The following is a 20997-nucleotide window of genomic DNA, read 5'->3' as shown; positions in this document are numbered from 1 at the left end:
GGGGAACATTTATGCAAAAAATTGTTCCTTATTCGCCACGTGCATCTATTGTATTTTGAACAAATAAACCAATAGTAAGGTCTGAATTAGCATGTTGTTCAAGTCACGGTTGAGGAGCTAAGCTAAGCCATTCTATTGGTTAGTTGGGCAAATACCCAATTGGGTTAGTTGAAAAAATACAATAGAGATGTGACGGATAAGCAACCATTTTTTGCATAAACCTGGACAATAACATAGATAATGAGTTGTATTGTACTTCCATCTAGTCTCCAAACCATGTATATTCTAGTAACTGTGGTCAAACAAACGCTTCGTTTACATCAAAATATGAGAAACTGTCTGTTTTTTTATGAATATACAGAAATATAGACCACGTGTGCTCAGAGAAGTTTGAAACATTCAAAGCTAACGTAGTCATCATTGTTTAGATAAGGGCCTTTGTGCATTGGTCATTCCCTTAGCATTTGTCAATTTCCACTCCACTTATCTACAGCCCCGAACTACATTTTTATTGTACTTCCCTTTTTAAACTTCAACTAACACTATACCCCTATTTATCCATATCTATCGCATATTGATCCGTTTTGCCTTTGTGTCCCGGTTCGTGTTCGGCATTGTGTTTAACGTACTGTACAGATTTAATTAAGGGTTGGTAATGCGAAACCTCTTTTTCTCCTGCATTGCGATTTAACTCTTGGTACATGTTACCATCACATGTAGATGGACTTTCATATTTTTTTTCAGAACATGTCTCATAAATATGATCATTCTGCTCATTGCTGCTTTTTTTACCGTTGTTGCAATTGTCTTGCTTGATTATAGGAATATCGTATTCGTGTAGCTTAACCTCGCTCCTGGGGATTTCTGCATGTGACTGGCCACGCATGCGCATGCTCTTCCGTCTCTTATAGCATACCAAGAAAACCACTGTAAAAAGCAGGAGTATTATAACTGCAACTGTAATATATACAATCCAAATTGTTTCAAAGCTCTTCTCACTTTTTCTTTCCCGGTTTATATCCGTGCTGTCCTTCGATGGTCGATCACTTGTCTCCAATACGACTGGCAATTCATTACTTTTTGTATAATTGATCGTTTTGGGAGTTGTAGAGACCGTTACAGGATTTTTTTCAGAAGAATGCATGACGGTGGTTACGTTTCTTGAATTAGAAATTGTGCCAGCTATTTTGAATAGAAAACAGAAATCTGTGAAAAATGATTCATATTCTTGCTTACAGCCGATTTGCAACTTCACAATTCCACCAGTATACTTTGATAGCATTTTGGAAATCGCACTTTTCGTAAATATCACCTGCCATTTTTGGCTGGGTTTCCGCGAATTCCCCGAACTCTTTAGCGAGAAATCAACGTCCATCATCTTTACCCACGACCAGCTTGATCTGGTTAAGCTGCCAACACTCGAATGTAACTCTGGATGCATTTCTTTTTCCCTGATTCTGCAATGATATGCTTGAATGGATTCGTTGAGGACTTCGGTACGTTGGTTTAACACTGGCATATTTTTACGAAGCGTTCGACAGTGCAAATTTGCAATTCCATTTGCATTGATGCACACTTTTTCGCCTCTATCGTACGTTGTGAAAGTAGGCGAGCATCTACAGCTTTTACACATGTTCCGTTCACTCTTCGGGTAACACTGAGCATTAAACGAAACGCAGTCTTTCTTAACCTGGAACGTCAAAATGTCGCCATCGCTTTGTCTTCTCACAGACAAGGTCGTCGGTCCGTCTGTTTGAACCGAAAACCTGATTTGTGTAGATAAGATTGTAAGCAAAACAGTCTCAAAATATCGCATCGTGTTATTAATATACGAATCCGTCGCGGCCGCGGACGATCAAGATGTTGGTAATGTAGGTACTCTCTAGATCTCTGGCTGCCCTACCGCTCGCTGTCGGTATAAATGTATAATCCTTAAAACTGATGTCAAAAGCGGGTTAACATTTCCTCTTTAATAAACAACCGGTCCATTTACAATAGACCGCAATACAAGTATACATGCGTATTTTACGAACGAAGGCTAATATATATGATAAAGAGAAGCTTGTATGTAAATATTAATATATGATAAAGAGCAGCTTGTATATGTAAATATTAATATATGCAGAATGATTGCTGTAAGTGTGAAACACCCTTCCGCGCAGACTTTGGTTTATTACCGCAATCTACATCGTGTTGTTGGTGGTGGTATAACTATTGTTGTTGCTAGGTTTGGCTATGTTTGCAATATTCCAAAACTCCATCGTGACATGACTTTTTGTACGCTTTCTGGACACTGGTCAAAATTTCAAATCGAGACGAATGCTCACAAATTTCTTGATTCATAAATCAAATGACGTCAATGGTTAAAATCTGTTGTCATAGTATAATTATCTATTCACCCTATAGGCGCAATGGTAGGGTGAGTGTGTTTGCATAGCCATGGGGAGAGCTTTACAAAAATAGGCGCTAGTGTCTAACTAAATGTTATCTAAAGTATGCTGTTGCATGCATGGACACCCTATATATAGCTAGATTGTATGTAGTCTACGATTTAGACGTAATGTATGTAAACCGCCTAGCTTTTCAGGGCGTCTGTGCGCAGGCTAGCTTGTAAGTTGATCGTCTCTATATTTGAACTTGATTTTATCATTGCTCGACACAAGACCAACAAACCAATGCAAGCCCTAACATGCACCGGAAACCCTTAAAAAGAAAGTTTTCATTTAAAATGCACAATACTAGCATTGACCCAAATAGGAGGTTAGCGGAAAGCAAATAATTAACATCTCAAATCTGAAGAAGTGCCTGCATGGATAATTGTGTTATATTATGCATGTTCACTGCTAAAAAAAACTTTTCAAATAGATCATTTTGTATACATTATGTCTGAACGTTTAAAATTTTCCAACTCAAAATTTGCAACAAAGCAACAAAAGATTGTAAATTAAAAGCAATAACCCAATATATCGATATATAAAGAGTATTGGCCATAGACTCCATATTAGGTAACAGTAAACAAATTTTATCAAATTACGGAAATATCCAGAAGGATGTTGTTTAAAGGCCCACACAGACAGGATGCGAATTGGCAACGCGGCGCGAATTTTCAACGTTTTTAATTTTTTAAAATCAAATAAATCTTAAACTATCATAATATTCTTGTAAATTACTTAACAATAAGATATTTTGACTGCTCTAGCGTCCATCGTTTCCAAATTTTGCTTCCAGAATTTAATTTATATGCTTCTGAAAACTCAAAATTCGCGTCGCGTTGCCGCATCTTAACAATGGTCACTGAAGGTTTCCGAAGTGAAAAATAAACTTTGAGACTATAAGTACTATATTCAAACATTCAGCCTCGCTGAGTGTTGGACAAACATTTTTTATCGCTAAAAGCAAGTTTTCAGAAGTAAGTGCATCGGAAGCGGAATATGAACACAAAGGTGTGTTGAATTACATCAATGACTAGTATCGGACCGAGTATTGACAATAGTCATGGCCTCAGGAAGACTTCAAATTAAAATGATACAACCATATGCATGGGTAGTTACCAGTTAACGCAGGCGTATGGGCGTATCTCAGAAAAGAACAACCCGAATTTTTGTGTTATAGATAAATACGTCGGGTAGAACGAATATGTGAATTGCAATTGCGCCTCAGATTGTACAGCACATGACCGCGCATGCGTATGTGACAACACAGTTGTCACGAGTTGTGCCATATCCGATACATCTTAATTATTCAGACGTTGTATTGCTAATGGTATATCATTCAGCTGGTATATATAGTCAGTTAAGTCACAGTGTAAATACTTGAACTCCTTGTACCGCAGAGTTGGTATGTATTTGAATTGTTTTTCAAATCACTCTGATATAATATTATTGATTCAGGCATAGCGAGAAATACGCGATATCTTGTTGTAAGTACGGTTTGTCACATGATTCAGACGTTATTGTATAGTGTCCATGGAATGTACGGTAAATACTCGATTTGCAACATCTGCGTTCTTGTAGAAACTACTAGGGATGCTTTCTCACATTATGAATCCTTTATAACGTTCTGACTGAAATAAATATAATTATAATGATATATTTCGCATCAAGCGAAAGCCTACAAATGGATCATCTCAATGCAATTTGAATTTGACCTCATCATCTGTCATTTTGTTCCATCTTGGCTCATTTCCAAGTTTCTTTACTATTTGCATTTATCTCGTTTATTTTATATCTGCTTACGTATCCATACATGCAGTATTATTAAGTTGATCGTAAAGTACGTTCGTCAACAATACAAAATACGATAATTGTTTTAAGAAACCATGTGACCAAAATGGGCGCTTGCAAACTACAATATCATAGAAATCAGATTAATAATATGCGGCATCTTTCAATATTTCGTCTGCGACTCAGTTTCGTTCGACATATTGCTCTAAAGGAAAGCCATTCAAACAACTAAAAGTTAGTAGATATCTCGTTTTAAAACTTTTAATTCAATCCAAGGTTTCATTTCACGCGTTAATGTTAACTATCATCATTAAAGTATACATGTTTCTACCCAATTCTGAAAGCCGGTTTGAGCCAACAAATTTTAAGTAGCAAGGTCAAGAAAAATTATTATGTTCATGAAAGGATCATTGAAGAAATTAGCTATCTTAGTAGGATGTGAAATTTCATTGAGCTTGTTCGCAAAGGTTTTTAGTTAGATTTTTGCCTAAATGCATGCAGAATAAGGATAGCGTGGATCACTAAGGATATTCTAGCTCACAGCTGGAAGTATTCCATGAATTTATTAACAAGTAACAACGCAAGACAAACAGAGTGTAAGAGAATTGATTTCCTCTTTACCTGAAAGAACCACAAACGAAAATAATATTTTCGTGCTTCCGTTTACGTTTTACTCTCACGAGCTATAAATACAAAACATTGGTCTTCAACACATGCATGAAAAAGAATTTTTAACTTTGACAAATAAGTGTAAAAATAAGCCGTAATACTTGAACGAGGCTACCAGGCCACCACCGGGAGCCTCGTTCTCGAGTAATTTTAATCTCTGTTGGTATTTTCTCTTCTCTCCGTTCTCATGTTCCTTGAAAATGACCTGGGTTGGCCGGCCTTGGTTACATTTGGAGTTTACATGCATCACTCGTACGTGAAAAAATGCGTTATAGCTCCACTAACCAAAAACCGTCCACCTTCATGTCCAATCTCGCTTGACTTCGGAACTTATCACGTATGATGGCCGATCTCAGGTGAAATCTCTTGCTGTCAAGGGGTTGAAGATGAGGCTCAATTTCCACATTCTTACACACTTTACTAAGTTGTGTTTGCTGCTTGCAATAAAGGCATGATGAATCGTTTTTAAAGTTATACTGAAACAGATCAGTTCTGAACGTTTTGCATGTAATGTCCAATCAATAATTATGTACACTTTAGGTCAGTGGATAATGTTTGTATAATATATACTGTAGCTATATAGACAATTTATTTTAACTTATATACTAATTAAACCTTACTGTACACCAACCACCCCAAAGGCTATTTCACTTCAAGTGCAACGTGTTCGCTGGTAAAAAAGGGGATAAATCTAGCAGTTTTATTCGGATGAAAAAAGGATTCAGTTATAATGTCGGGATATATTTAGACTTTTCATTAATCGTCCATTTGGCAATCCCCTCCTACATGGAACCAAAGGCAGTACGCCCTGGACTAAATCCATGTTGGTATTTTACAACTGATGTACTTGGTCAATGCATGTTTTTAAAAAAACTATAAATAACCGAAAGAAGGATGTTTTTCACTTTTATACACGCACTCAATTTAAACGTCACACAATAATATTTTAGAATGTCATTGGCGGAGTTCAATGATGACTGCGAAAATATTCGTGCTGATCATGATGATTGCGTGCAGTAACTTGTCCGAAGCAATTTCAGTATTTTCTCGAAGCGATAATGTTGAATCCATCGCAGATGGAAATCCAGCAAACAACTCATCGACAAACTGCAGTCTGAAGATCGATTATCAAAACTTCATTGCAGCATCCCTGAAGGACGTATTTCAGAACAGTAAGAATGGAATCAGATTGAATGTTAGGATGGAATCGTTCAAGAATAAAACAAACTTAACTGATGTGCTACCAGGATTAACTTGGGCGAACAAAATTGGTCGCACGTTAATTTCATTAATCACCGCAGCCGAAAACAATATTATTTCATCGTTTAAACCAATATTTTTTTCATCTTTCTACACAAGTACATTAGATGTCGGGCTCGAAACCTTGGATATTGTAGTCGCCGAAATGACGGAAGGATGCCTGTCGCTTTCAGGAAAAAATGTCTCTGACCTTCTTTTCAGTTTTCTTCTGCACCAACTGTACCCTCATGACCGCGTCTATGACTATCATTATGATTACGAATTGTGTGTTTGGAACAAAGAAACGTACTTTAATTGTTGTAGATTACTGGATCAGGCGATAAACTGTTCGGACTTTTCGTCGAAAATTTCGTTGACATCTTTCGATGCGTTTCTGCTTTTTGCACTTTTTTTCGTTTTCATTATGATGTATTTTCCTGTCATAATCGGGTATTTACGATGCTTCCCAAAGGAACGCACGACATACAAGGTTTCTGACAGCCCAATGTCACTTTCATCTATTATTCACATGATATTTATTGATGGTCATGGCCCAGTAAAGTCTTTTGGAAGGAAATTGGTGGTTTTAACATTCATTCTTCTAACAACGTGGCTTAATTACTCTAATTGGGGTTTTTTTATTCTTGTAAATATCTTGTGCCTACTATCTTTTCTGTATTTTGATGTATACCAATTAAACAAAGAAGTTGGTGAATCTCAAACTCATGCCCTCAATCCCGGGATGAAGTCCCTTTTAGCCGGAAGTTCAATAAGGATCATTGCTTTACCTTTTAACCTCAAATTTTGGCGAAATGAAGCGAGGAGGAGGCCGTTTCTCCGTAGGCACTTCCGTCTAAGCCTTGCTTCTACTTTGATGAGTGAACAATCGACGGCCAATGCTCGAGTTAACGAGCGCACTAGATTATTATCGCCGGTTGTGGAATCCCAAGACCAAACAAGAAGTTTACCAAATCAAATTCTTAGACATATCGATGTGTTCAAATATTGTTTATCAATTTTTATTTTACTAATCCTGTATCTGCTAATTGCTCCTTCACTTTCTTGTTTTGTTGTTGTAGCAATTTTGTTTTCGAGATTTTTGAATCATTTTTCTTTTTTCGTTCCTCAACATCATGATTGCTATTCCGTAATGCGATCTCTGCTTATCAATTTCACACAAAGCTTTAGCTGTGCCTTGGTATTCACTCAAACTTCTATATCTCTTCTTAATTGTTTCATTCTTTCGTTCTACTTGATCGCCGGTTTATACCTAAACGCGGGACATTACAGTACATACTTCGTTCCCTTCACCCTCGTCTTTGCTTATTCGTGGAGCAATTGGAAGTCTTCCGTTGAAACGAAATATCTTGAATTAAATACAAATATTTACAAATTTAGCAAGGAAAATTCCATCCTGGTTTCGGATACCCGCCCTGAAATAGGTCTACATTCCAGTGATAATGACAGTTCTCAAACAAGTATGTCGTCCGATACCCGCCCCGAAATACATTCCAGTGATAATGACAGTTCTCAAACAAGTACGTCAGATTTTACTCCACGTTATGTGATCAATTTGGACAAAAACGGTGAACCCTTCATTCCTAAGCCGCTATATGATATTGTGCGAGAAACGCTTCTGCCTTACGACGAAATTTTGTTCCCTTTTTTCGTAAAGGTGCTCTTGGTTGTATTATTCGCTTATTATTTGTTTCTTTTTCTGTCATTGTCCCAAAGTTCTGGCGTGACGAGCAATGCTAAAATCCTTACCACGATGGTTGCCACTTCAATACCGTTTCTTTTCGATGTGATTTGGGCAAAGAGCAGCGACGCACAAAAAACAGCCAATGACCTGGCCTTGGAATCGAAACTTAAGTGCATTTTGAAGGTTTGTGCTGTAAATAAGGAGACGGAAGAAATACAAGTGGAATTTATTGGTGATCCACCGACTGATCCAATGGGTTACCCGACGTCTTAATGGATACATCTGGCTTCATTTTCATGGCTTCCTTCCCTCTTGGTCGCAGGGGGGGTGGTGGGAGTGGGGGTCGAACGGAAAGCGAAAAGAACTGCATCTTCCTAACAGACAAAATTAAAAAAAAAATGGATACAGTAGAACCTCTTTATCTCTAGGTAGTGTTGATCGTGAATTCCAGGGTGGCACATTTAATTTAGAGCTGTGAACTGTTTAGGACCTGTTCATATGAGACGGGCCAGCCAAGGTCTCAAAAACAGCCCGAGGCCAAAGGCCGAGGGACGTTTTTGAGTCCGAGGGAATATTTTCCTATACGGACTGACTAAACTGGTAAATAATAGATTTTTTTGTGGTCCAAATTCATATTTTAGCGTTGGCTCTGTGCTTTTAAAATCTCGCCCCGTCCGTACGGCCTTATACGGACCGCTCGCGTAGCCAATCAGATTGCAAGAAACGCAAAAATATGAATTTGGACCGCAAGAAAAAAATAATAAAATGCCATACGGAAATGTTGATATCTTTATGTTAGGTGAGAGATAGTAAAATTGAACTGTTACAAGTGTTGTAGATTAATTAAGATTTAAGAACGTGATTGTATATTGAACCGATTATTATAGTAGGTCTATATATGATAAGATATTTGATTAAAGGTAATTATGGACCTATGGTATAGCGTTGAACTCCGTTAGGAGTTATTATTGTAGGGAAAGTGTTAAGGGTGCATGGCGCACGAACTCAGTGCAATTAAAAAACTGTAAATGATACACAAGTTACGAGCATTTAAACTAAATTGCTTTTTCTGTTACATTACATAGGGCCCTATACATGTTGCAGTGATATACTGAATAAATACTGAACTGTAAGAATTATACTTAGAGTTTCTAGAGAAATTATGACTTGTTTCGATTTGTTTATGTACCATTATGTACTAAACTATTATTAGTAGTATTTTTATTATTATTGTATTACTGTTATTATATGATGTGCTATGAGTGCTTTGGGATTCTTGCATGGATTCGGTGATTTAGTGCATCGTTATCCGGGTACTTATAATTTAAGGTAACGCTAATGCTGATCCGATGATGATTGACTAATGCTGATCCACTTCTGGGGCCAGTTGTTTCAAGCTGGCTTGAAAGGTTAGCTGCATGGTTAGCGCTAACCGTGGGTTAAATTTTAAGCAAGTGTTTTAGTTTATGTGCTTCTGAACCACTGTTCGTTTTTAAAACTCGGTCCAGAAAATATTTATGAAAAAAATTTAAAAATCAATGTGAATTATTAATGTGACCAATCGTCTGTGAACACTTACAATGCTCTTTAAGCAACAAAGTTAGCAGCTATCTTTTTAAATTAATCCACACACTCCACTTCATCACTTTCCAATATTACCCAGACTTCTATCACCCAAGGTCTATACACTTTATGTTGGTATTGAATAATCTATAATTAAAGGTTTTTATTGTAAAAGAACGTTCTTTAACATTAGAAGGAGTAGATATTTAGATTTCCGTATAGCAATAATCGTGTACTGAGAACTGAAAAAATAATTGTCTTATTAAATGAAAAATTTCACATGGAATCTGGTTCACAATAGATTGAGGGGTGGTACCAACGGGGGGGGGGGATTTGGGAGCATGTAGCATCCCCGAAGTTTATCCTAACACGGACTCAACTGATCAACATTTCTGACTAACAATGATTATATTTTAGAATGTCATTGGCGGAGTTCAATGATGACTGCCAAAATATTTGTGCTGGTGGTGATTGCGTTCAGTAACTTGTCCGAAGCAATTTCAGAAAACCGAAGTTTTCCAGTATTTTCTCGAAGCGATAATGTTGAATCCACAGTATTTGGAAATCCAGCAAACAACTCATCGACAAACTGCCGCCTGAAGATCAATTATCAAAAATTCATCGCGGCATCCCTGAAGGACGTATTTCAGAACAGTAAGAATGGAATTAGATTGAATGTTAGGATGGAATCGTTCAATAATAAGACACATTTATCTGATGTGCTACCAGGATTGACTTGGGCGAACGAAATTGGTCGTACTGTGATCTCATTAATTGCAGAGGCCGAGTCTTTTCAGCCGATGTTCTTCTCTTCCTACACAAGTACATTAAATGTTGGGCTCGAAACCATGAATATTGTTGTTACCGAAATGACGGAAGGATGCCTATTGTTTTCAGGAAAGAATGTCTCTGACCTTGTTTTCAGTTTTCTTCTCCACCAACTGTACCCTCATGACCGCGTCTATGACTATCATTTTGATTACAAATTGTGTGTTTGGAACAACGAAGCGTCGTACTATAATTGTTGCAGATTACTGGATCAGGCGATCACCTGTTCGGACTTTTTGTCGAACGTGTCGTTCACTAAGTCTTTTTCCGATTTCTTTATGGATTCGTTTGCTACAGTGGTTTTCCTGTTCATAATTTCTCTTGTAATGATCGGGTATTTGGGCTCCTTCCCAAAGGAACGCACAACATACAACGTTTCTGATAGTCCAATGTCAATTTCATCTATTATTCACATGTTATTTATTGATGGCCATGGCCCAGTAAAGTCTTTTGTAAGAAAACTGATCTTTTTACTGTTAATTTTTCTAACAATGTTGCTTACTGGATGGAATTCAAATTCTTTACCTCATTTTTTAATGTTGGCAGTACCTGTTCTGGTTTTTGACGCATTCGACTCCAATAAAAAGTCTGTAATTTTTAATCGTAATCCCAGGATGAGATCTCTTGAAACCGGAAGTTCAATAAGAGCCTTTGCTTTACCTTTCAACCTCAAATTTTGGCAAAATGAAGCAAAGAGGATCCCATTTCTCCAGAGACACTTTAAACACAGCCTTGATTTTACTTCAACGGATCAACAATCGGCAAACAATGCTCAAGTTAACGAGCGCACTGGATTATCATCGCGGGAAATGGAGTCCCAAGACCAAACGAGAATTGGTAAAAATCAATTTATCAGAGTAATCAGACGTACTATAGATGTTTTCAAATATCGTTTATCAATTCTTTTTTTACTAATTCTATATCTGTTTATTGCTCTTCCAATTTCTTGTTATGTTGTTTTAAGAACTATGATTACAAAATTTGGAGAGTTTAAGCCTATTCGCTATCTTTTTTCCTTATTATCACTACATAGACTCACAACTTCATCCTCATTACACGGAGTGGAAAACAGCGAATTACGGTTGATTATCTTGTCGTGCGTACACATTTCTGGCATTGCATTGATATATGTTGTAATTTTATTTTATTTTGTCAATTTTCTCAGTCTTTCGTTCTACCTGACCGCCGGTTTATACCTAAACGCAGGACATTACAGTACGTACTTTATTCCTCTCACTGTTGTCTTGGTTTATTCGTGGAACAATTGGAGATCTTCCGTTGAAGCGAAATACCTTGAATTAAATACAAATATCTACAAATTCAGCAAGGAAAATTCCATTCTGGTTTCGGATACCCGCCCTGAAATAAGTCTACATTCCAGTGATAATGACAGTTCTCAAGCAAGTATGTCGCGTGATTTTACTCGACGTTTCGTGATCAATTTGGACAAAAACGGTGAACCCCTCATTCCTAAGCCGCTATATGATATTGTGCGAGAAACGCTTCTGCCTTACGACGAAATTTTGTTCCCTTTTTTCGTAAAGGTGTTCTTGGTTGTAACATTCGCTTATTATTTGTTTCTTTTTCTGTCATTGTATCAAAGTTCTGGCGTGACGAGCAATGCTAAAATCCTTACCACGATGGTTGCCACTTCAATACCGTTTCTTTTCGATGTGATTTGGGCAAAGAACAGCGACGCACAAAAAACAGCCAATGACCTGGCCTTGGAATCGAAACTTAAGTGCATTTTGAAGGTTTGTGCTGTAAATAAGGAGACGGAAGAAATACAAGTTGAATTTATTGGTGATCCACCGACTGATCCAATGGGTTACCCGACGTCTTAATGAATACATCTGAAACAATAGTGAGACACATAAACAATAATTTTTGTTCAAAAAATAATATAGATTCATTTGTATTCTCTCTTTGGGGCATACTAATTGTAAGTTTTCTAGACCCCTTGCCAGTACAGCTTGGCAGGGGGCAGGGCTATATACGACGTAACCGTCTAATTCATTTTTGGGAATCTATTATTTCACTGATCCCACTCGATCATTATCTCTTTTTATTGGATGGCAACATTGTCGATCAATGATTTTTAGTGGAATTCTCAAAGATTTCACTGTCGCGTTTTTTGCACGTACGTACACGCACGTAAAAGCCTGAACCTTCCAAATTGTCGTTTGAATAATTTCAGTATGCCAGAAAAAAAGCATACCGTATCACCAACAGAATCCAACCTTATGCATCGATTAAATCGTTGACTTCATATGTATCATTTAAATGATTTTAAACTTTTACGTGCGTGTAAAATCAGCTCTTAAAGGCTGTTTTCCACTTACGCGTTTTTCATACGCACGTACACAAAGCCTAAATCCTTATACATGTTACCTTTGAAAAAACTAAGTGAATAAATCAAAGGAACATAGTTTTCTGCATATTTTATTATGCATTATTTGATCTAGATGTTAAATAATAAAAATTTTAAAGGAATTAAAATTTCCGTACGTGTACGTGCGTATAAAAAACGCGTACGTTGAACCAGCCTTTAGACTAAATATTAGAAACAGGCTTAGTCTTAGGAATGAAAAAGTGTAAAATCGAGTTGATGCAAGTATTTCAAACTGATTAAGAACGCCTCCATTTAGTTGTTGATTGATAGATACGATTGTCGATTTATAATATTTACGATTAGCTAGTGAATTAAAATTACTAGGAGTTTTTAGTTGCAAGGAAAGTAACGTTTAAACTTCGTACAATTTACTCTATAGAGCACAATTGATTAATATTAAAATTTTTGATGATAAAATTTTCCAACTATTCTCCAGTTTGCGACGCTACAGAAGCGCTCTTTTACGAAACTACCCCCCCCCCCCCCCCCTTGGTGTCGCTACGCTCCGGCGTCACTCTGCAACTTTGCCTGCGCGCAAACGATACATAGTAATAACTTCAGGGCGCCAACATTCGGGCTACAAATATTTGAATAATTGTGTAAGTATAGCGGTTTATCGTTTTTTTCACCGTCTATGTTACGTAGGCTATGTCCAACCTATGGTCCAACCCAACCCAATCTGAATTTTCCCTTCCTCCTTCTTCTTCCCATGCAACGAAATTCGGGGACTGGGCCCAATAAAAACAAAATCACACCATTCACACGTTTACATTCTATGCAACTGGTTCACAACACAAGTATTCGGCTCCTAACAGCATCGAAAAGACGTAAAATCTCCTGAAATTGTCATTTGGTAAAGTTTTTAAGGATTCTCGTGATGTATTGAATCAGTAAAAATATGTTAAGAGCCACGTCAACAGAGGTATAACATATATGTATTAATAGTTTAATAAGCTGGCCAGTGAAGTTAGTGACAGATCCCAGGCTTAATTCCTGTGAATTTCCAGTGTTTTGTTCATAATTCTCTGTGGCTAGAAAGACCAGGAAAAATTTAATAATAATAATCGAGTCCGGAGTTTTTACTATCAGCATGGATAAACTATTTATCACCTAGTTATTCCTCCAAATGTTTCCACATGCACCCGCCAGATTATTTAACCTTTGGTTGGAAACACCATAGCTGCATTCTCAGTTAATGATTAAAATTTGGACAATATGTCATAAAAATTATGTGAAAATGGTTGACTAAAACGTTGTAACATTGCGACCTTGTCCCTGGGGGGAGGTTACCCTAGAGCAGTTTGGTGAATACAATATTTGCTGTAGTCCACAGACATGGTAAACTAACAAAACAGAAAGATTCAAAATACCAACGAAATCACTCCACTACTAGTGGAGCATAATGTATTAGCTAAGTGACTAGAAATCAATTTCTTGTCTCTTTACATACTGTGATTATTGATGACTAGAATCTGAAATGTGTGGTTTTAACTGGTCATTTTGTAACATTGGAGCCATATAATACAAAGTGTTTTTAGTCATGATCAACCTTATAGTAAAGCATGGCATGTATCATTGTTTTTTGGGACAATCAGCCTGGGACTTTAAAACGAATAATTAATAAAAAATTTTGCTAAGATATAGTTAAATTGGAAAAAAGCCTTTAGGGAGGTAATATAATACAGATTGTATATATTACATACTGTAATGCCTCAAGCACCTTTGTTGTTTACATTTTTTGATGAGCGTAACAATCATTAAATTTAAAAAGTCAATTGAAGGGCTATCAAATCCTTTCTTGCATTGTGTGTGCAAAATGGTAATTGTATTTTTATCTAGGATACTTCTCAAGCAGCAAGCAAGCATGTTGGTAATGTATCAACAAACAATAGTACAATATTATGAAAACTGAAAAGAGCATACCAATCTTGATTTTTTCTCATTTTTATTTTCCCTGGCAGACATTAAATAATATTATAGGAAATCTTAAATTTTTGAGACTTTAAAGGTTTAAATTGCCCATTATATATGGTATTTCAAAGATATGAATGAAGACGTCAAAGAAGAGCCGAAAAGCCCCATAAATGGTGAACTTGAATTTTGCAATGCAGGTAATAGTCTATGTTCATGTACATTAAAACTGCACAGGACTAGTGAAAGACAAATATTTTCTTTAACAAGCTGGCTCAGGAACACAACTTGAAAGCCTTCTTGAGAAGAGTAATATATTAGTAAGTTTTATGGTACAAAAGCTCAATTACATCCTAAATTGTAATTGAGATCTATAGCTTGCTAAGTAGAAAGAATTAAAAGGAAATCTGGAATCAATGTTTCTAAATTCTAATCAGTAAATCCATTTAGTAGGACTCTCATACGGATGAAGTATAAATATTTTAAGCCCCTGAAAGAAAGTTTAATGCTGACAAAAGTTCTAAGAGAACAATTCAACATGATACAAAATACGCTGTAGTACAGGCTATTCAAATTCCAATTCTAAATAGTTTCTTCATCACCACCCAAGGATATAGTGTCTGTATAAAGAATGCAGATAATACAGCAGTACGTTTTCAAAGGTAATTCTGGAAAAAAACATGCACAACTGAGGAATTTTTCAAAGACCAGTTTTTCTTTGCCTTAGGAAACTCACGATTGATTTTTTCCAAAAGTTCCCAATAATGTAGAAATGAAAAAAATAATGAAAAGGATATTCTTGACATTTTAGTGGTGACCGTGTAAGTGCTTAAACTATTTTTCTTCCACCTGTTACACCAGATCTAGAAGATGAAGATAATAAGAAATGTGTACAAAGCAACAAAAGACGCACCGCTCATACAGTTGCTGAACAGAAGAGAAGAGATGCCATCAAGGTAAAGAATTAGTACAAAACCTTTTTTTATGAAAAGCTGGGTTCGATATGTTTTTTGTGTACTATTGGTTCACTAGGTCTCTAGTAATTTGTGTTTGTAAAAGTGTTCCGGATGTTGCTGAGCTATACGGTAATACCTTTGCATGCACGAGCTTTTAACGTGTTTTTTTGGTGATAATCTACAACATACGTACACTTATCAAATATTCTATGGTACATTTTATTGATTTTAACCTCAAAGGCCCAAAGCCTGAAACTCAAACGCCACCTATTGTATCTACGTTACAAAACCTAAGTTTAATGTAGGCTACACAGTCGGTCAAATAATAAAGATCCGTCTAGAAAAGCATATCCATTTGTTGAACAACTGCATGATCTTGCCCTACTGTGTGTATTCAATTATTAGCGTTTTATCGATCATTTTTGCTGTTTTAGAAAGGCTACGAAGATCTTCAGCGCATAGTTCCATCGTGTCGGGGAGAGGATTCATCATCTGTTAGTCCCATAAAGCTCAGTAAAGCAGTGGTTCTACAGAAATGTACGTACGTCATAATTAAGACATTCATTCTAAATTATTGCATCACTGCGCTGCAAAAATAGTTACTGTATTTTCCAACTGGTCATAGACATAGTTTGTTAAGTGACGTTCTTTATGTTAAGTGACGTCTAAAATAAAAATGTATAAAAAAAGAAAGTATGAAAAAAGAAAGTTGTACGAAAAAAGAAGTATTATTTTATCCAAATCATTCAATCTTATATATATGCAACCCCGATATTTTTTAGCGATTGACTATTTAAGGTCAATTCTGGAGGAGAAAGATCAACAGGAACATGAGATTGATAACTTGAAGAAAGAGGTTTTAGCACTACAAATTATGAAAGCGTAAGTAGCTATGTTGTTTTATATAATTGACATAAAAAAAGTATATCATCGATCTCTAAAATGGCCTTGGGGCAGTTGTAACTAGAGAATTCTTTAACTACATTTTGCATAGTTGAACCCTATGGTTGGTCAAATCTGTACTAAACTACAGTTAAACGTTAACTAGCCTTTTATACAACTGGCTCCTGGTATTTTATCCTATTTGCTGTTTCTAATTGTGGTTATGATCATTGTCATATTTAGGAACTACGAACAAATTGCTAATTCAACTTACAATGAGGCAAGTTTACATATACATTACACTGTAGCTACATGTGTCTGTTTTTACTGAAATAGCGCTTCTTCATCAAGCTCTCAGGTTATAGTGGTTACAATAGTTTGAACTGAAAATCTATAGTTTAGACTTTGCAGAAACACAGGTTCTTATGATATTTCATCACTGCACTCATTGTTCAAGACTCTTGACGTTTTTTGAGTTTGAAAGGAAAATGTTATTTTTCTTCCTCAGGAATCATCATCTTCTGGTAATGCTGTGACTGATCAAGCTAAGTTTAATGTGGTATGTTCACAACCGTGACATTGTTGGCGTTTTTGGCCTGTGAAAACAGACGTTTAGCCACCTCACAGGAACATCTATTATTGTGTCTTTTTATTTAGGGCAAAAAGTCATTTACACTGACCTTTAACGAGGCACCTAGAATTTCACTCCATGCATGCATCCGTATTTGCAATTATTGATACACTTTTCACTGATATTCACTGTATATTTTATTGATTAGTTCAAACGAATCATGGAAGCACAGTTTAGTTCATTCAACACCGCTGCTCAAGTGACCAGTTTTTCGACGCTTTCCGCCACAATATTCAAATGGCTGGAGGAGGAATGCAAGCCACAGGTACACATGTTTATTTACGTTTCGTTTTCATTGCATATACCCAATACTGTACTGTAGTACTACAGTTTAATTTAGTGTAAGTATAGTGCAGTACTGTGGTGTAGAAACCTTAGAAAACCTTAGAAATACTCTTTTAGAGAGAAAATTGACCTTTTTGAATTCACAGTATGATAGAATTGATAAAACAACAATTTTAGCAAGTCACTAAAGTTCCCTAGAGTTCACAGGGCGGTTGTTGGAAAGGTAGATAAAGTTATCCACTTGATAGTGACTTTTTCAACCGTCGTAAAAAAGCTTTGAAAAACGATAAAGCTACTTCATAAATTTATAATCGTTAAAAAGTATTTTAACTTCAAAATTATCTCGGTGGTGAGGATTTTTTAACGTTCAAATAATCACTATTCAGTGGATAACTTTATCCACCTTTCGAACAACCGTCTCCAGTTCTTTACATTTTCTGTCATGGACAAGGTCCAGTCTTTGTCGTTCGTTTAGTTCTTGATACATGTTGTATCAAATTTATAGAAACTGCAAGATATTGTCGTAGATTCTTTACAAAACACCACGTTCAAACGCGTTTGATAACGACATTGAAAGGCTATTGTATCGTCCTAGTTTCCTGAGATTTCTTGTCTCAAGGCAGAGAGACGGCTACGGTTCAGATATTTTAATGACATGATCGCACGTGCATAACAAGAAAATGACATTTCAGAGCATATTCAGAGGCAATTCTATGAAATGCAAAGTAGCAAACAAGATGTTTTCGAGCTCCTATTATAGTCTCATAACGAACATGGATTGTCCATGTCGAGTCCTTTTTGTAGCATTAAATGTTTGTTCGGTGCAATAAAAATGTGCTTTAAAAAGTTTCAACTTTTAACATGCTTGTGGGACATGTTTCACGTTATTATTAACATTGGTTATTAATTGAGCTACATATGTAGCATTAAAATATTGCATGACATTGTGGAAATAATTATATAATATTAATTTTACAAATAATTAGTCTATTTCTGTCCGTTCTTCGTAAGTTGTTGAATGATATAACTTATGATCAGTTTCATCGGTCTATTTTCATAATCCCGGCGATCTTCCGGACTATGATTAAGTTGATCCCCGCGTAATCTGTTTAAGAGAGCGACGCAAACGACTGCCGCTGGTATCCCGGCTCGTCTGCACATAGCAGCAAAACACAACGACTCCATTTCAATATTACGCACGCCAGCTTCGTAAACTTTTTGTAGATATGACATTTTATCCTCTGATTCGTAATCGCAAAAAGCACCGTTCAACCTCGCTTGACCTATGGAACGTGGAAAAGTATTTGGTAACATTAACCAGCACCTTACATGCAGTGGTGCCGTAGGGAGAGGCAAATTAACTAATTATACGACTTCTCCGCTTGTGGGGGGTGAGCCTGTTTTGTCCGTGCGGATTATTTTTCTACCCAACGCCACGTAATATATTGCTTTATAAGGTTACTGATATTCAGGAGCTGGCGCGAACCCCGATTAAGAAAACAAGGTTATTCACCTTCATAAAAATCCAAAGTGCACATCGTGTCACCAGACACAACCGCAAAATCCTCGCGATTACATGCCAGCAATTCCGCTGTCAGCTTACTGTCCAATTCACTGGAGTGACTCACTCGTTTTCCCAGAATAATCTAACACAACGTACCAAATGAATATCTTACATCGCGTTTTGTCACGATCAAAAGAAGGAAGACCTTGTTTTCTAAGGCCAATGGCAATGACAATGTCATTTGAAAGGAACTTATTAAGAAATAATTTACAAATGAAGTAATAAACGTCAGCATTCAATTCACCTGTTCGTACTGTGGCTTGAGTAATTCATTCACGGCATTTTTTGTCACGACGACTGTACCTGGTTCTGTTCCTAACACAGTGGAATGACACAATCAGAGTTTGGCCACCCTCGATCCACGCCCACAACGAGGCGAGGCTGCGAGCGGCCAAAGGCGAGCGGAATGCAGATACCACGTCCTGTGATAAATACGAGCTAGAGCACAACGACTCTACTCTCCGAGTCAAATGTCCCATTCTTTTACTTACCAAGTCCACCTGAAGTACCAAGACGAAAAAATACAACATCTCTCGCATTGGCATAGTGAAGTAATTTTATCAGTTCGTTCAGGATTATAGATATGGATGGAATGCCCATACCATGCTGCAAAAAAATTTTTGCCACAGCTTCTCTTAGTTTGCACTGAGTTCATAGATGGTGAAGTATAAAACCACTATCAAATTACTTTTAATTACAAATTAATTTTTATCTCTACTTTCATATACGGTATATATTCATCAACATCAAGTATAGCAAGATGCTCTTGTGGGGTTTCAGGGGATGTGCCAATCCTGCCATTTGGTGGCTTACAATTGTTATAGTTAGAATGTACTATGGATAATGATCTAAGACTAAGTAAACTTTAAACATTTATATAGCATTACACTTACATTTACAGAGAGCACAGGTCCGGCTTTATACATGACATAGCGATCAGTTTTGCTTAAATTTTTTATCTCTGACCCACAATTTAAACCTTCTTCTCTTAACCTATCCTGCAACAATTTGGCAAATTTCTCCATTCTTCCACTGCTGCCTCCAAGACAAACAAACTAAAAATGTTAAATATAGTAATAGTATATACCGCATAATGGGTTAGGAACTGCAAGGGTTGTGAGGTTATATAGCCACAAAGAAGTGCATATAGATATATTATTATTTTACTCTTACCTTAACATCACTAAATATTGTTTTAAGGTCATCATTTGTATTTAGACCAATATGATAAAGCTCATCAACAGTCATCCCTGACAGATGAGGATTTTGTATATAGGATTTATCACCCATATTAATATTTCTGAAATAATATGATTGTGTAAATGTTTAACCACTTCCAAAAATGATTACACAATGCAAGGAAGGAAACAGGTCAAATCAAGAAGGGTCATTGTTCTACTCCTAAGAGTGTCATATGTCAAATTATATGGCAAAAGTTAAATTGCAATTTGTTATATGCTATCAACAATTTTCTCATGCACATTTCTCAAATATAATTTTGTACAGCTAATAACCTAACTGTAAGACTGGCCTCTAATTGCTAATTTGCCAAGTCAGACAACCATTTAAGTCTGTTGACTTCTGTTTGTCATTTTGTGCAAAAACCTATGCCAAATAACTTCAGGAAACTTAAAAACCACAACCACTAATATAGATATTTGCTATAAGAAAGCAAAGTGAAAGCAAATATTTGTAGAATGAGCTGGTTGCACCAGGTACCTCCCATTTCTGCTATAAACAGCTACTATAAACGCTGATTCAATTATAGGTTTGTTTATATTACCTATATGATTATTATACATGCATAACAACAAGCAACAAACATTTCTGAATATACACGACTATTAATAAATAACTTTTATTACTATTGTGCATCAGAAATCGATATTACCTGGCTTTGTTTATAAATATTTTCTCCACCGTTGTTTGCTTTTTCTATATATCGTCCGGTTTTATAAACTTTGATGCACGAATTATTTGATACCATTTGCTGGACCAAACAATTCACCAAGCTTTGCGTGACAAACGATAATTCCTTGCAGTGATTTTGTTTCATGTATTTTTGTTTTGACTTGTTTCTTGGATTTTGAAAATGAAAATCGAATTTTCATTGACACGTTAATGGAAGTACACACGACGGGAAACATACCCG

At 36.3% G+C, this 20997-nt stretch overlaps 2 protein-coding genes across 4 annotated transcripts; one reads left to right on the top strand and one right to left on the bottom strand.

The window, feature by feature from the left end:
* The first annotated feature begins 3756 nt into the window (after positions 1-3756).
* On the top strand, positions 3757-17874 carry LOC114544571 (max-like protein X). Of its 3 annotated transcripts, none has more exons than XM_028534892.1 (10): positions 3801-3837; positions 14456-14486; positions 14659-14727; positions 15389-15483; positions 15918-16020; positions 16266-16365; positions 16609-16645; positions 16874-16924; positions 17145-17261; positions 17787-17874. In XM_028534892.1, the coding sequence occupies exons 3-10, from the start codon at positions 14661-14663 to the stop codon at positions 17841-17843; spliced, it is 627 nt and encodes a 208-aa protein (XP_028390693.1). In that variant the 5' UTR covers positions 3801-3837; positions 14456-14486; positions 14659-14660; the 3' UTR covers positions 17844-17874. The 3 variants fall into 3 exon arrangements, with proteins under 3 accessions (XP_028419206.1, XP_028390693.1, XP_028390631.1); XM_028534830.1 differs by lacking the exon at positions 3801-3837 and adding an exon at positions 13202-13538; XM_028563405.1 differs by lacking the exons at positions 14456-14486; positions 14659-14727; positions 15389-15483; ... (4 more) ...; positions 17145-17261; positions 17787-17874 and adding an exon at positions 5843-8118 and having other exon boundaries at positions 3757-3837.
* A 376-nt stretch (positions 17875-18250) lies between these two features.
* Positions 18251-20921, bottom strand: LOC114515766 (uridine phosphorylase 1-like). The gene is made up of 7 exons (XM_028535098.1): positions 20737-20921; positions 20019-20145; positions 19739-19900; positions 19337-19451; positions 19090-19160; positions 18795-18927; positions 18251-18564 (listed from the first exon to the last, which is right to left on the bottom strand). The coding sequence occupies exons 2-7, from the start codon at positions 20133-20135 to the stop codon at positions 18269-18271; spliced, it is 894 nt and encodes a 297-aa protein (XP_028390899.1). The 5' UTR covers positions 20136-20145; positions 20737-20921; the 3' UTR covers positions 18251-18268.
* Between the last annotated feature and the right edge of the window lie 76 nt (positions 20922-20997).

The sequence above is a fragment of the Dendronephthya gigantea genome, unplaced genomic scaffold (genome assembly GCF_004324835.1).
Source record: "Dendronephthya gigantea isolate DGI-Jeju-01 unplaced genomic scaffold, DenGig_1.0 000000F, whole genome shotgun sequence".
Lineage (NCBI taxonomy): Eukaryota > Metazoa > Cnidaria > Anthozoa > Malacalcyonacea > Nephtheidae > Dendronephthya > Dendronephthya gigantea.
Note: the sequence above shows the minus strand (reverse complement) of the source record. Positions and strands in the feature narration are given on the sequence as shown.